This window comes from Oculina patagonica, chromosome 6 (assembly GCF_052425735.1).
Source record: "Oculina patagonica isolate OP01 chromosome 6, crgOcupat, whole genome shotgun sequence".
NCBI classification, from domain to species: domain Eukaryota; kingdom Metazoa; phylum Cnidaria; class Anthozoa; order Scleractinia; family Oculinidae; genus Oculina; species Oculina patagonica.
Window position 1 is genome coordinate 28,487,438 of NC_135763.1, and position 14,536 is coordinate 28,501,973.

At 38.4% G+C, this 14,536-nt stretch overlaps 1 protein-coding gene and 1 pseudogene across 1 annotated transcript; both read right to left on the minus strand.

The window, feature by feature from the left end:
- Positions 1-14,536, minus strand: part of LOC144657986 (uncharacterized) — a 522,126-nt pseudogene that overhangs the window by 430,749 nt on the left and 76,841 nt on the right.
- On the minus strand, positions 97-8,887 carry LOC144656417 (acid-sensing ion channel 3-like). The gene is made up of 6 exons (XM_078516638.1): positions 7,961-8,887; positions 7,047-7,209; positions 6,404-6,466; positions 3,503-3,740; positions 1,967-2,058; positions 97-803 (listed from the first exon to the last, which is right to left on the minus strand). The coding sequence occupies exons 1-6, from the start codon at positions 8,885-8,887 to the stop codon at positions 655-657; spliced, it is 1,632 nt and encodes a 543-aa protein (XP_078372764.1). The 3' UTR covers positions 97-654.

A 14,536-nucleotide genomic window follows, 5' to 3' on the forward strand; every position in this document is an offset into this window, starting at 1 on the left:
ACTAATCGGAATTCAAACGATTATTATTATCTGCAAATTGAGACGGTTTGATTTCATTTCCCAGTGTATGTTAGCCTATTACATCAGGTCTTTAACAGTATTTTTAGCTAATGAAAGAGCCTATTACGTGGCAAACAAATCTTCTAAAAATATATGTTCGTGATTTCGTAAAGAGAGTTTTAGCCCAGGTTGAAGTTTCACAAACCGGGCTGGAAATTTCATCTCGGGCAAACTGGCTGACCTCGTGTGGTCACATTCGAATTTCAGCCCGGGCTGAAAGTGTTGGTTTAAGATGCGCAGTAATGCTGTTTTCAAGGAAACAAAATGGCGACTACGACAAGGCTTCTTTTTTAATCCAATCTGAAATTCGCCATGTAATCGGCCCCAGGCGCCAGTCGGCCAAACAGTACAAATACGAAGGGTGATCGATATAGAGTGTTTAAGTGTATTAGACTTATAAGAATTGGCTCGAATCGTTTAGCTTTTGCTCTTTTTTCAAGTGGCGTTGGACTTTTGCGTTTTTCAAGATTGGTTCACTGTAGTTCGAGAAAACACAAGTTCATTTTGTAACAAAAACACTCCCAGCAAATTGTCCTGATTTTGTGTACATATTCTGTTCGCGTACGGGCAATCCCAAATTAAAGCCATCGCAGACTAAGCTACTCCGTTCTCCACATTGATTATTCTTGTGTTCCGTTGTCGATGAAACAAATATGAAATTTTCCTGAAGGTAAAATCAAGGAACTCCAGAAGAGTGAGGAAACTCATTCCCAGGAAGAGACCAAAAGTACCTCCCAAGTTACCTACAGAAAAAAAAAAAAGAATGGTTTAAAATTAGATAAAGAGTGTGCTGTCATTAGACCTGCTGGAAATAGAGGATTGGCTCTGTAGTAAATAAGAATGAATAATTGTAACGGTCAAGCACTCAACTCTAGTTAAGACTTCTTAGCTTTTATTGCTCTACGTTTTGGCCATCTCGGGCCCCTTCTTCAGGAGTGTTTAACGGTAAGACGGCCGAAACGCAGAGCAATAAAAGCTAAGTAGTCTTAACTGGAGTTGTTTACTTAATCATTTCAAATATTCATTCCGCCTCAAGTATTCACGTTCCCACGATCGCTTCTTGTGATCCTCCGTTACAGACTCTGTGGACAGCATTGTTTGTGGGACACATTACAAGAAATTCAAATAGTAAGTGATAGAGAAATAGAAATAACAGAATGAATTTCCTCTGAGCGTTAGCCCTAAGAAATGAAATGGGAAACCGTACTAGGCAAAGAAGGCAACGTTATCCACGACCTGCTCGGGAGAATGGTTAAATGTAAAATGTAAATGTTGTTTAAAGTGGTCATAGCTTCATATTAATTTTTTTTTCATTCGAGATAGCTAGTTTACAGGCATGCCACTGAAACAGAAGCAACAAATATTTTAAATGAACATAACATAATTAAAAATCCCAACTAGCAGGAGGCAAACTAGTTGGCTATATAAAAACGTGACCGAGAATTTGTACTCGGGACGACCGAGAAACAAATCCAGCTAGTGGCAGGGTAAAGGGTTTTAACCCGGGACCTCCGGATTTCAACACCAGCGCCCTTACCCACTCGACGATGAAATGCTATATTAATGATGATGAAATGCTATATTGAGCACCCGGAGAGCTTATTTCTTTCTAAGACTATACAGGGGGTGGGGGAGAAGCTATGTCATGTTGGATGAATACTTTTTAAAAGTGTAAATATGCCTTGTTTCATTGTTTCTAAAAATTGCCGTGATTTACCATCTAGGGAGGCCGACGTCTTACCAGTGAGGGGGTAGGTCTTATAAAACAATAACGTCCGGATGGGGGGATGGTTACAAGAGGGGGTGGGGCTCGACCGAGCTTTTACTGTAATGCCTTGACGTATTGTTTGGTTTTTGGTGATCTGTCACGATATTGTCATTTAAAAATTAAAATTGTAGTACTAACCAATCAGTGCCCAGATCTCAAACAGAGGCGTCTGCTCAATGATGTTGTAGCTCAGATCTTCAAAATAGATGTCCAAAGAAACAATGTTGTCGCTGCGGAAAAGCACAACATGGATACATAATTACATGTTTAAATTTGTATACCTTGCCTTAAATTGCCTACTAAGGAGTGATAGCTTTCTGTCTTGCTATTCACTCACTTATAGCAGAATGGCTACACTAAACGGGCTGCTACACGACGGTAGTTTTTTGTGCAACATCTAGCTACATCTCGATTAGCACTTCGTCGTGATGTGGTCTTGCACACTGTTCTTGCCATTGGCGACGACAAAAACCGCAAACAACTCATTTTACTTTGACTAATATTTAAAAATTCGCATATAGCTAACAATTGGGCCACTGCGCTAGGAATGCTTTACCCAAATGGCCTGTATCACTCAGAACGTTAAAGAAGATTAAGCGTAATTTGCCTCTAGCAGAGCGTAAACTGTTTTTTAACGCGCTGATCAAGCCAAAAATGCTGTACGGATCATGCGCATGGAGCACTGCGTCAGAAGAGAATGTCAAACGTGTTTCAAGTCTGCACAAGCGAGCAGCTCGAGTAATTTTAGATGCTGAAATCGGAGAAAGGAGCGATGTGCTATTTAGACGGCTAGACTGGCTCCCGCTTAAGGACGAATTAAATCTCCAAAAGAGTAATTTAGTATTTATGCGTATTTATAACGAAAATCACTGCCCAAGCTATATAACTGAACTATTACCCAGGAACTCCGACCGTCATTGTAGAAATAGTCGTTACGGGAAATACAACTTGGTGTGCCCCTACTACAACAGAGAATCTGAAGGGGGTCGTTCCTTTCAAGTAAGAGCGATAAAGTTATGGACAAGATTCCCCTGGACTTTCGCAAGAAGAGCACCATTGGGTCGTTTAAGTCTGCACTTAAAAAACATTTTTTAAACTCTGTAACCAAAGCCTGATCTATTTTAACTCATGTACATATTTCCTATCCTTTCCCTTTTTTAGCATTTTAAAGATATTTGTAATTAGAATTAGTAGACAAATAATTTGTATTTTAAATTAATTATTGTAATTTTAGAGTTTTTAAATTTTTGTAATTAGATTATTTAGATTAATTAATTAGTTTTATATTTTTAGAAATTGTAATTTTTTTAAAAAAATAGAGGGCCACAGGTCTTTCAGGTTTTCTGTTACGTGCTACCCTCTTTAAATAAAGTTGTCTATCTATCTATCTATCTATCTATCTATCTATCTATCTATCTATCTATCTATCTATCTATCTATCTATCTATCTATCTATCTATCTATCTATCTATCTATCTATCTATCTATCTATCTATCTATCTATCTAACACTTGCCTTTCGGATGCGTCAGAGTATCAAGTATGCGTTAACATATTAACACAACACAATTCAAACACGACGGACAGGGGTTGAGCATTGACTCGGGACTCTCGAGGTCCAACATGAAGACCAATATATGAACGGAGTTAAAACGATTTTTTCAGCAGCACCTACTCTATATATTTTTCCCTCTCAGCTCTTGTCATGTTCAATAGAGGCTTGTAAATGTCGTAAGTCGCTCGATCGCGGACTGAAGATTTCTCAGTGCTGTTAAGCCAAGACATGAGATGCTCAATAATAGGTTCCCTCAGCAGTCCGCTGTACGAGAAGGAAGTCGTGTATTCCACCTGCTCACACGGCTCAGGACAGTCCTTCTCACATTCTTTCTTTTCGCTAGATGCACCAAACTCTTCTGCGAAAGTAAATCATTTGATTGGTAGTTTTCGTCAAAGGTACAAAAACTGATTTGTTCCTTGAAGACGGTCAGAAAACTATATAAAAAGTTCAAAGTGGGCAGAAAGAAACGTCTTATCCCAATTATAGGTTTGTAGCTTTTCATGACCGAGTTCTTGCGAAAATAGGAGAAATGACAGTATTTAGTACCTTATGGCTACTATTGTCAGCGGCTACTATTTTTAGCACTTTTTCTGAGCAATATTTAGCGACTATTCGATTTAGCGATTTTCCGGATATTTAAAAAAAATAGTGATATTGTGTAAACCAAACACGAAACAAACTTTAACGAGTACTTTATTTATCGATTTTCGCCCAACTCGCTAAATTTAGTGGCCGCCAACAATAGCAACCTTAAGGTCAATCATTTAATTGGTAGTTTTAATCAATGATGCAAAAACAATTGGGTTGCTTGAAGACGTTCACAAAACTTAAAGTTTTAAAACAGGCAGAAAGTAAGTAGTTTTTCATGACCGAGTTATTGCGAAAATAGGGGAAAACTACAGTATTTAGTATTTAGTGTCCTTCCGTTGGAGCACAAAACTAAAATGGCCGCCATAAAATTAAACACGAAATACAACTTCAATACAATCCTGTGAACCTCACTTTATTTCCCAAATGAAGGCTGCTATAGTCAGTCGAAACACGTAGGAGGTTAGCAAGTTTTTACAATTTCAGTTTTTACAGTGTTTCACACTGGTCTAGCATTTAACTTTGTTAAATTTTGGCTAGAGAGGTCAGCTTCCTTATGGCTGCCCAAAATAATAGCACAATATTCTGACTAGGTCTGTTTTTTTCCATTTCACTTCCCTTTCTTTTCACTGCCCCAATGCATTATTCATTCAATGTGTATTGTCAATCATTTCATTGAAAAAGTAAAGCATTTATTGAAGCATATTTTCACTCCAGATCACGCAAAACCGGCCAGTATGAGACTTGAAATATACACTTTGGGTATTTTTAAAAAACCGCCATCACGTGAATTCATCTTAATTTTCACTACATTTCGAATCGAATAGGAAAGTGCTACAAGAACCATTAAAAATGAAGATTTTGGGCACTTATGTTAAATTACAACCACGTAGATTCAAGGTTATTTTCACTCCAGATCCGGCAAAACCGGCCAGTTTGTGACTTGAAATGTACAGTGTGGGTCTTTTTGGAAGACCGCCATCACCTGGCCATGGATTCATCCTAATGTTCACTCCAGATCCAAAATAATCGAATACGAAAGTTCTACAAGACCCACTGAAAATGAAGATTTTGGGCACTTATGTTAAATTACAACCACGTAGATTCAAGGTTATTTTCACTCCAGATCCGGCAAAAACCGGCTAGTTTGAGACTTAAAATGTACATCTTGGGTCTTTTTGGAAAACCGCCATCACGTGGATTCATCCTAATTTGCACTCCATTTCGAATCGAATAAGAAAGTCCTAGATGAGCCACTAACAATGACGATTTGAGGCCCTTGTGTCGAAATACCAGCACGTAGATTATAGCTTATTCTCACCCAGATCCAGCAAATTAAACCGGCCCGTTTCAGTCTTAAAATGTACAGTTTTGGTCTTTGTTGAAAACGCCATCACGTGCATCCATCCTAATTTTCACTTCAGGTTCAAAGGAATCGAATATTAAAGAAAGGGCTACACGCGCAACTGAAAATGAAGATTTTGGGCCCTCGTGTTGAAATACCACCAGGGCGATTAAAGCCTATTTGCTCTCCAGATCCAGCAAAATCGGCCAGTTTGAGACTTCAAATTTACAGTTTGGGTCTTTTTGGAAAACCGACATCACGTGGATTCATGCTAATGTTCACTCCAGGTCCAAAAGAATTGAATAAGAAAGTGTTACATGGGCCAATGAAAATGACGATTTTGGACGCTTGTGTTAAAATACCACCATGTAGATTAAAACTTATTTTCACTGCAGATTCAGCAAAACCGGCCAAAACTTTACGCTCATTTTCTCATACTCTCAGACTAAAATTACTTTCATTTTCTTGAAACTCAAAGGTAAAATTATTTGTAAAGGTCCTCGACTTTACTTTATACAAGGAGGAAAGTAGGCATTTTAACAGCAACTAACAAGTTAAAACTAGAGAAACTTTACGCTCATTCACTCGGGCTAAAAATAGTTTACTGTTCTTGAAGCTTGACAACGTGCACAGATCAACAGTGTCCGTAAAGTGGGGTTAACGATGTAAAAGAGTTTGTCACTCGGGACACAGAAAAGTGTCCGTTGTCCGTATTACAGCAAGGCGCCCAAAAGTGTGACCACTTTTAATTTATTCACATTCTTTCGTGCAGATTTAATCCAATCAGAAGTCAACTGCAAGCTATCCACGGCTTTTGATTGGATTAAATCTGCACGAAAGAATGTGAATAAATTAAAAGTGGTCACACTTTTGGGCGCCTTGCTGTAACGGGTGACCGTAATAAGCGGTTTCCTTTTAGACAAAACATATGAGCTATTTGTCGCGACAAACGGAACTTTCCGTAATGTCGGGGTGTACGTAATGCGGGACTCCACTGTATATAAAGCCACCTTAATTTGGGCTGGCTGGTTTTTGCTATGATTAAATGCCCTGCTCTTAGTTGTATCAAAGAGTTTTTGACTTACCATGTGATCTGTAAACACAGAAAACTGTTTCATTTGGTGCGCAGACTGGAACTAAAGGGTCCGCTATGAAAAAGCGTAAGAAACAATAATTATTTTCACCGTTAATTGACCGTTTTCGTTAAAACTAAAGACAAAATCTACTCTAATCTGTTCTTTTTCCTTTCAAGAAAATAGGCTATGATGATTACATACATCTTAAAGGGACTGTGTCACGCTGTACGGCTGCGTTAAAATACTCGCTATGTAGCTTAATGCAAAACAATTTCTTCTATGGATCTAAATAACAAAACCATAGCTTCATTAGTAAATAATAAAGATGGTTTAGTTGATTTCAACCAAATTTGTCTCCCAGGCGTTATAATTTAAAGTTACACGCAAACGAGATTAACTTTGCCAGTTTTAAAACTGTTCAGCCCAACAGTATTTCCAAAACCCATGTTGCAATCCGTTTCAATCTTGTTTTCACTTTTGGCCATCCGTACCTTCTTTTGTATTTGCTGTGTTATTGAAATATTCCTTTGCTGTTTTAAGCACAATTTACTCAATTTGGTTGCCATTTTCCGTGCCTAAATTTCGCCAAAATCTGTGACACAGTTCCTTTAACATCTTGTGGTCTATTTCCACTTTCTTGCCTGGTTAATACCTTTATATTCAGGTGGAGTACAGCCGCAGATCTTACTAGTGTACTCGTTGCGACATTTCAACAGACAAGCTGCTTTTGTGTAGGCAGTGTAGGAGTCACTTTCGAACACATCAAGAGATCTTTTTGTGCAGTTTGATGCATACGGCTTTTCCAATTTAATGATCTGCAAAAAAATGATTTAATGCTTAATTTAGGAGGCTGACGTCGGTTTCCACGATTTTCCAGCACTTAAACTTGATGCGTCAATACTACAAATCTTTATCAACTACTGCCATAATAATGATATCAAACCAAAGCACAATCATTGGTTAAAAACTGTGGTTATTTCCTTGGCATCACTGATTACCATAGCAACAGTAAAAACTAGCTCTGTGACCCCCACTTTTTATTTTGGAGTGATGATTAGCATTTTATGATAAAACGTTTTGCAAAATTTAAAAAATTACCTGCAAGCGGTTTAGAGCCACCTTTTAAGGAGCTTTGTCACGGGGATTTCGCAGATTTCTGGTCTAAACTGTTCTAAAGTTAGTGATATGCATCTAAACCCATAAAAACATTATCTTTGAACATCTAAAGGACGATATAACCTTGATTTCCGGATAGAAATCAAGCTAGGGCTATAAATATCGACTTTTGATGACGTGCGGAAACACCTGAAAACGTTAGCCTAACTTTTTCAAGTTGCAATCCGTTTCCATCCGAGCCATCCGCAGCTAAAGATGCTCGTTAACAGTTTCAGTGCTCTAATATAACAATTTCTAATACAACAGGTCTATTATTTTTTGGATTCCTGCGACGCAAACATAAATTTTGCCTGTTCAATAATCTGGTAAAATTTGTGACATAGCCCCTTTAAAGCTCAGCGGGAAATGGATTACATATAATGCATAATTATACCAATTTTCGGTACTCACCTTCCTTCTTTTAATAGCGCAAAGAGTAGAAACCCCCGGTTGGATTTTAATGCCAAACTCTTCCACAGCGGGAAATGTTTTCTGATCGTGTATGAGAATCGCAAGGCCTACAAAAGGGTTTAAAGTGTTATGTAGATAGCTTTCCCGTTCAATATTTAGTCGAAGCTTTAAACCACTATTTTGGCCAGCCGATGTAGCAGGCAGCAGCGAATTGCTGCCTTCTGCAGAATTAAACGTGTAACACTTTCCAAACATGAAGTTTATGAAGCTTGTAACGTTTCTTGCGTCGCAGTGTTTCCCATTGATAGAGCAAGTTTCGAACTCCGAGCTACTTGGTAAAATCATCTCTTGTATTTGATAACCTAATATATCTTTCGATAGTCCTATGAGCTTGTTTACATCACTGGCCGCCTTTGCATGTCCAGGACGGAAAAAAAATCCCGGATTGCGTTGTATGAACTCTTTGCTTAATACCTCTTTCGATCTGCTCGCTAGCAGGGATATGTCTCGAAGTTGCCTCTCGACTTCCTCTTTGTTGAAAGCCCGTAAAGAAATTTGCCGGAATCGTCGAGTGTTGAAGGTATTGAGATTGCACAATGTTACTGCGGGGAAGAACAACTCGTTGTCATCTTTATTGCTATGGGTAGTCATTTTTGTGTTGAACGGCCGCTTGTAAAACTCAGTCACACAGGTGTAAACTTGATATCCACAGTAAACTAGGCACGCTACAATTGCGAGAGCCCATAAAAGCCTTCTGAAAATGTTGTCCGCGAATAAAAACCTAGCTCCGTGTAAAGTTGTGTCTTGAGCGAAGGATTTCAATTCTTCAATTTCGCGTTCGTCGGCGGTTGATTCTTTTTCTCTGATGTCGTGGTTTCTTGGATCGTGTCCGACAGTTATCTTAACATTTTGATGTTTAAAAGCCATCATGAAGTCGCCCTGCCTTCGGGCTTCCAGGGTTTTTAGGAGACAAGAATCTTGCTTGATTTTTCATTTTCTAAAACCTTTAAAAATTTAATTGTTTACACTGCTGACCAGATATAATTCAATTCCCTAACCCCTGCTAACCCGGCATCTGTAAGTTTGTACGGTCGTGTAGCAACGCCATACAAAATCTGCAAACATGACCTTTTTATAACTTATTTAATATTAAACATATTCCTCTCGCATTTGTCACAGTACTTTAGCTAAACGGCACTTTCTCTAACAAATTGCCTAAATACAAGCTGTCAAATTAAATTTAATTTTTCATAAGTTTATGCTAAGATCAAAGGACGCGGACGAAAGCATCGCCAATGCCGAAAAGTTTTACATAATGATTGTAAGTTAAAAGAGACAATGATTCGTCAATGGCCGGATCTATGCCATTTTGAAATTTCTCATGCAGTGACATTCAGGGATACTCGACTTCGTCGCATTATTACAATTTATAATTTTAAATAACGAAAACGTCAAGTTTAATTTTTGTTGTTGGTTAACAGTTGATAATTTATTAGGATGTCACGGAAAGCTCAGTGCATGGGTTTTTTTGTCATTTTGTATTCACAGCACCAGAAATCTACTATTATAGACAGACTTCTGACAGCAAAACTGTTAAGAAGTAAGGTCATTTTCTGTTTTTACCACATTTTTCCTGCTTAACTACTGCTCTAAGTACATTTGGATCTGATTGAATACGGTAGCCAATTTTTTAACACAGCTTTTGCGTTAATTGGCTTGTTTACGCATGCCATTTATGGTGCGATTACCACTGCGATTTTTGTTGCGCTCCGAGCCGGCCAGCTGCAATTTCAGCCCGATTATCATTGTTAGCGCTGTATCGCTATGATTTCTATGAAATGGATTAAATGAACAGAGGTTTTGTACGCACTTCTTAACTTCGAAAGCAAATATGACGCTCTGGTGTTACACGCTCCATTTTGGAGTTGCAATCCTAGCACGAATTCGAAAAACGTCGCATTGGAAATCGCGACAAAAAAATTCAATTTAATAGAACATTTGGATTGTCAACGAAAACTATACAGTGAAACCTTGATTTAACGAAGTGCCAAAATGTTCGTTATATCGAGGTATAGTTAATAATTGTTTTCACGCTGTTATGTTCAAGCATTTACTGATCTGAACGACTGTCGAAATGACATTTGTGCTTTAATGTCTAATATCCACATAAATATGGACATACGTCAGACCTTCCAACATCCAAAACTTCCAAATCTTGAGGTCTCAAGAATTTACCCCAAAAAGTCGCTGAAAACCATAGAGGCCGGGTACCCCGGATGTGCGAACTGTTTGTCGAATTTCGCTGAACGACTTCGCCTCTATTCTCTTGTTTTGTTGTTTAAATGATGCTTTAAAGCAGCCAGTTTTTATCAGAAACGTTTTACTTGCTTAAATTGAAGTAAGACAGTGCCAAAGGAAGCGACGGATGAAGAAAGAATCGTTGAAATTTGTTGTTTTTCTTTGGAGTTGTGTACGCCACTATTTTGCTGTGAACTGCCCGAAATTGATTGGAAATATTTAGCAAAACAAGCAGGACTCTAGAAACGTTTTGAGGTAAGAAACCTTTTTTAGCCACAATCTGAGACAGAACATTCCACTTTTGTTCTTTTTAAATTGAAATTAGAGGCGAATTTGAAAAACTTGCTCCGAAACGAACGCATGAAATTTTTTCGTTTGAATAAAATTGAAGTAGGCTTAACCAAACTTGAATGCGTAAATATTTCAACTAGATTTGTCGGCTGTGTGAGAATCTTTTGGTAGTCGGAGAAAGGACAATAAATAGGAAATATGAATGAAATGGTATCTTGGTTTATTTATAAAGAAGCCGCCAAAGAAAAGAACAAACTAAACTTTCACTTTACCGATGTTGCGTGCGTTTGTAAATGCCGTAAGCGGCCGCGAGTCTTGTATTAAAGTTCTGTGCTCTTTTTAATGCTATATTCTAAACCCACTAGAAGATGGTTTTCCTATGTCCTATAAGAAAATAATGCACTTTTGAGGTCTAGAAAAGCAGCTGAATGCCCTCGCCTAACGGCTCGAGCATCCACTAGCAGCTTTTCAACCTCAAGCGTGCATTATTTTCTTTTAATATACAATCTTCGTTCACTGTCCAAAATCCACGCGCGCAATTGGTTAAAATAGATCACGTGATTTTGCTTTACCTGTCGTCAGCAAACTCCGACAGTGCAGTATTGACAATAATGCACAAAAATCGTGCATTATTGAAAATGTCTTCAGCTTCAAGGCTTGTAGAAGTGCAAGAAAAATATATTCTTCAAATTATCAACGATCCAATACCAAACAAAATCGAAGAGGATAACAACTTGAAGCGCTTTTATGTTCAAAGGTAAACTGCAGCTCAATAAATAGATTTTTGTGTGCGATTGAATTGCTTGTAGTTGCTTGATTGTGAAAGCCATCGACTCGCTTTGAACAAGCTTCTCGCTGACTGTTTCACTGCTGTTTTTATGAACGACCACAGCTGATGAACAACTTTACGAACCATTCTAAGCTTTATTTCTGTACGGGTTATTTGTGAATTTTATATTATTGATGTTATCCCGTGTAATTATGTACTACTTGACTTCTTTAAACATAAAGCTTATTGTTTGAAGTTCGTTAAGTCGATGATTGCTTGCAGTGTACTCAGATTGTATATTAATTATGGGTTAGAGTCTGTCCGTTCGTGTTTTGTTGACAAATACACGCACTTGCTGGCCTCACAATGAACTCGAAATTTTCAATACTGCACTCGGCTACGCCTCGTGCAGTATTGAACATTTCTCGTTCATTGTGCGGCCAGCGCGTGCGTGTATTTGTCAACAAAACACTCACAACAGTCTCTAACCCATAAATAGAACATGGAAAACCATCTTCTAGTAGGTAAATAGAAAACAGTGGGAGAACCAATCAGATTCGCGGATTTCCAATAGAACACAGCTGAGTTTCTACTAAAATTCGTTATATCGAGGTACATTTTACATTTGGGCTTCCGGGTTGTGTCCGTTATCAAGAGGATTTCGTTATATCGAGGTTAGTTATACAGTCAACTCTCGCCTTGCGGACACCCCGCTACTACGGACAAAATTCAGATCCCCGGCAAAAGCAATAGAGATTATACTGAAAATGACTCCAGCTATTACGGACTCTCTCTATTACGGAATTACGGACACTTTCGTGATACCAACATAACAGTTTTTATTGTTTGGACTCTCGATAAAGCATACACCATGCAAGCAATCTGAATAGGGAACTCATTAGGGAACTCATTACTAGGGAACTCACTAGGGAACCCACTAGGGAACTCAGAAGGGAACTCAAAACGAAACTCAAAAGGGAACTCACTACTAAGGAACTCACTATAAGGGAACTCACAAGAGAACTCAAAAGGGAACTCAAAAAGGAACTCACTAAGGATCGCTAAAAAGGAACTCACTAGAGAACCCACTACTAGGGAACACACTTTGGAAGTCAGAAGGGAACTCAATAAGGAATTCACTAGGGAACTCAAAAGAGAACTCACTACTCGGGAACTCACTACTAGGGAACTCAATATTAGGGAACTCACTAGAGAACTCAAAAGGGAACTCAAAAGGGAACTCACTAAGGATCTCAAACGGGAACTCACTACTAGGGAACTCACTGCTAGGGAACTTACTACTAGGGAACTCACTACTAGGGAACTCACTGCTAGGGAACTCACTGCTAGGGAACTCACTGCTAGGGAACTCACTACTAGAGAACTCACTGTTAGGGAACTCACTACTAGGTAACTCACTACTTGGGAACTCACTACTAGGGAACTCACTGCTAGGGAACTCACTGCTAGGGAACTCACTACTTGGGAACTCACTACTAGGGAACTCACTGCTAGGGAACTCACTGCTAGGGAACTCACTGCTAGGGAACTCACTGCTAGGGAACTCACTGCTAGGGAACTCACTACTTGGGAACTCACTACTTGGGAACTCACTGCTAGGGAACTCACTGCTAGGGAACTCACTACTAGGGAACTCACTAATAGGGAACTCACTGCTAGGGAACTCACAAAAATTCAGTCTTAAAACTTGTAGTCTCAGATACTATGGACTCATATCGGCACTTTTAAGTGTGCGTTCCAATGCAGTTTAAAAACTGCATTGGAACGCACACAAAAACAACCTTTTCGAAACTTTTTCGGAAACATTAATAAAATCGCAACGAACAAGCCCACCAGTGTATCAGAAACTGATATCCAAAAAATCTACGATTTCTTCCCAATCGCAAAGGAAATGGTTTGAAGACTGCAATACAGAAGAAACAAAATGCATTAAATGGAGCGATGCCTATCAATTAGCCTTTAAGTGCACCAAAAGCACAAAACTTGTTGAGTTCCAATTCAAACTTTTACATAGGCGAATATCAACTAATGAATTCTTAACAAAAATAAAATAAGACCTCCTAAAATAAAAGGTTTTCTACTTTATCTTAAATCGATTTATGTTGTTGAACAAAGAACAGATGACACAACCCACAAAAAGTGGGATTTGCTGGAAACCCTTTTAAAGAAGAAATAAAATAAATAAATAAAAACTAATCTCTTTACCTTCTCCCTCCCTAGTCGGATATACACACTATATTAGGCTCTACAGTCCTCTGAACAGGTAATTCCTTCAACTCTCTTCTAAGCCCCTCTCAATGACTGACACAAACAGCTTAAAGTTTTGAACAAAATGTCGGTAAGATAAAAATGGCGCAATTTGATTCAGTTTTTATAAGTTACCATTTTCATTCTAAGTTATCTTTAATAAGCCAAAAGTAGTTGTAGTTTTTGTAAATGTATTAAAAGAGAAAAATTGTATTGCGCTGTAATAAGTATAAATATTAAATTGTAAGAAATTGAGTATTGTATTGTAAGTAGTATGTTGTAAACAATTTAATTGTCATGTAGGTAGTGTAAGCAGTGTTCTGAACTTTAAGTAGAGTAGGCTTTGTATAGTAAGTAATTAGTAAAGCTTTGTATAGTAAGTAATTAGTAAAGCTTTGTATAGTAAGTAATTAGTAGTGAACATGTCACCTTGTAAGAATCGTTCTGTGTGTGTGTTGCAATCATCTCAAAAAAAAAACTCACTAGGGAACTCACTAGGAAACTACTACGAGGGAACTCACTACTAGGGAACTCACTACTAGGGAACTCACTGCTAGGGAACTCACTACTAGGGAACTCACTATGGAAGTCAGAAGGGAACTCAAAAAGGAACTCACTAGGGAACTCACTACTAGGGAACTCACTACTAAGGAACCCACCACTAGGTAACTCACTACAAGGGAACTCACTATGGAAGTCAGGAGGGAACTCAAAAGGGAACTCACTACTAGGGAACTCACTATGGAAGTCAGAAGAGAACTCAATAAGGAAGTCATTAGGGAACTCAAAAGGGAACTCACTAGGGAACTCACTACTAGGGAACTCACTAGGGAACTCAGAAGGAAACTCAATAAGAAACTCACTAGGGAATTCAAAAAGGAACTCATTAAGGAACCCACTAGGGAACTCAAATGGAAACTCAAAAGGAACTCACCAGGGAACACACTACT

What these genes read in the sequence shown, in the direction of transcription:
- LOC144656417 (XM_078516638.1), bottom strand. Translation starts at nt 8,887, where the DNA reads ATGGCTTTTAAACATCAAAATGTTAAGATAACTGTCGGACACGATCCA. An exon ending in GCGCTATTAAAAGAAGGAAG is followed by an intron (nt 7,210 to 7,960) that starts GTGAGTACCGAA and finishes ATTTTTTTGCAG; the next exon opens with ATCATTAAATTGGAAAAGCC. An exon ending in GAGAGGGAAAAATATATAGA is followed by an intron (nt 2,059 to 3,502) that starts GTAGGTGCTGCT and finishes GCTTTTCCGCAG; the next exon opens with CGACAACATTGTTTCTTTGG.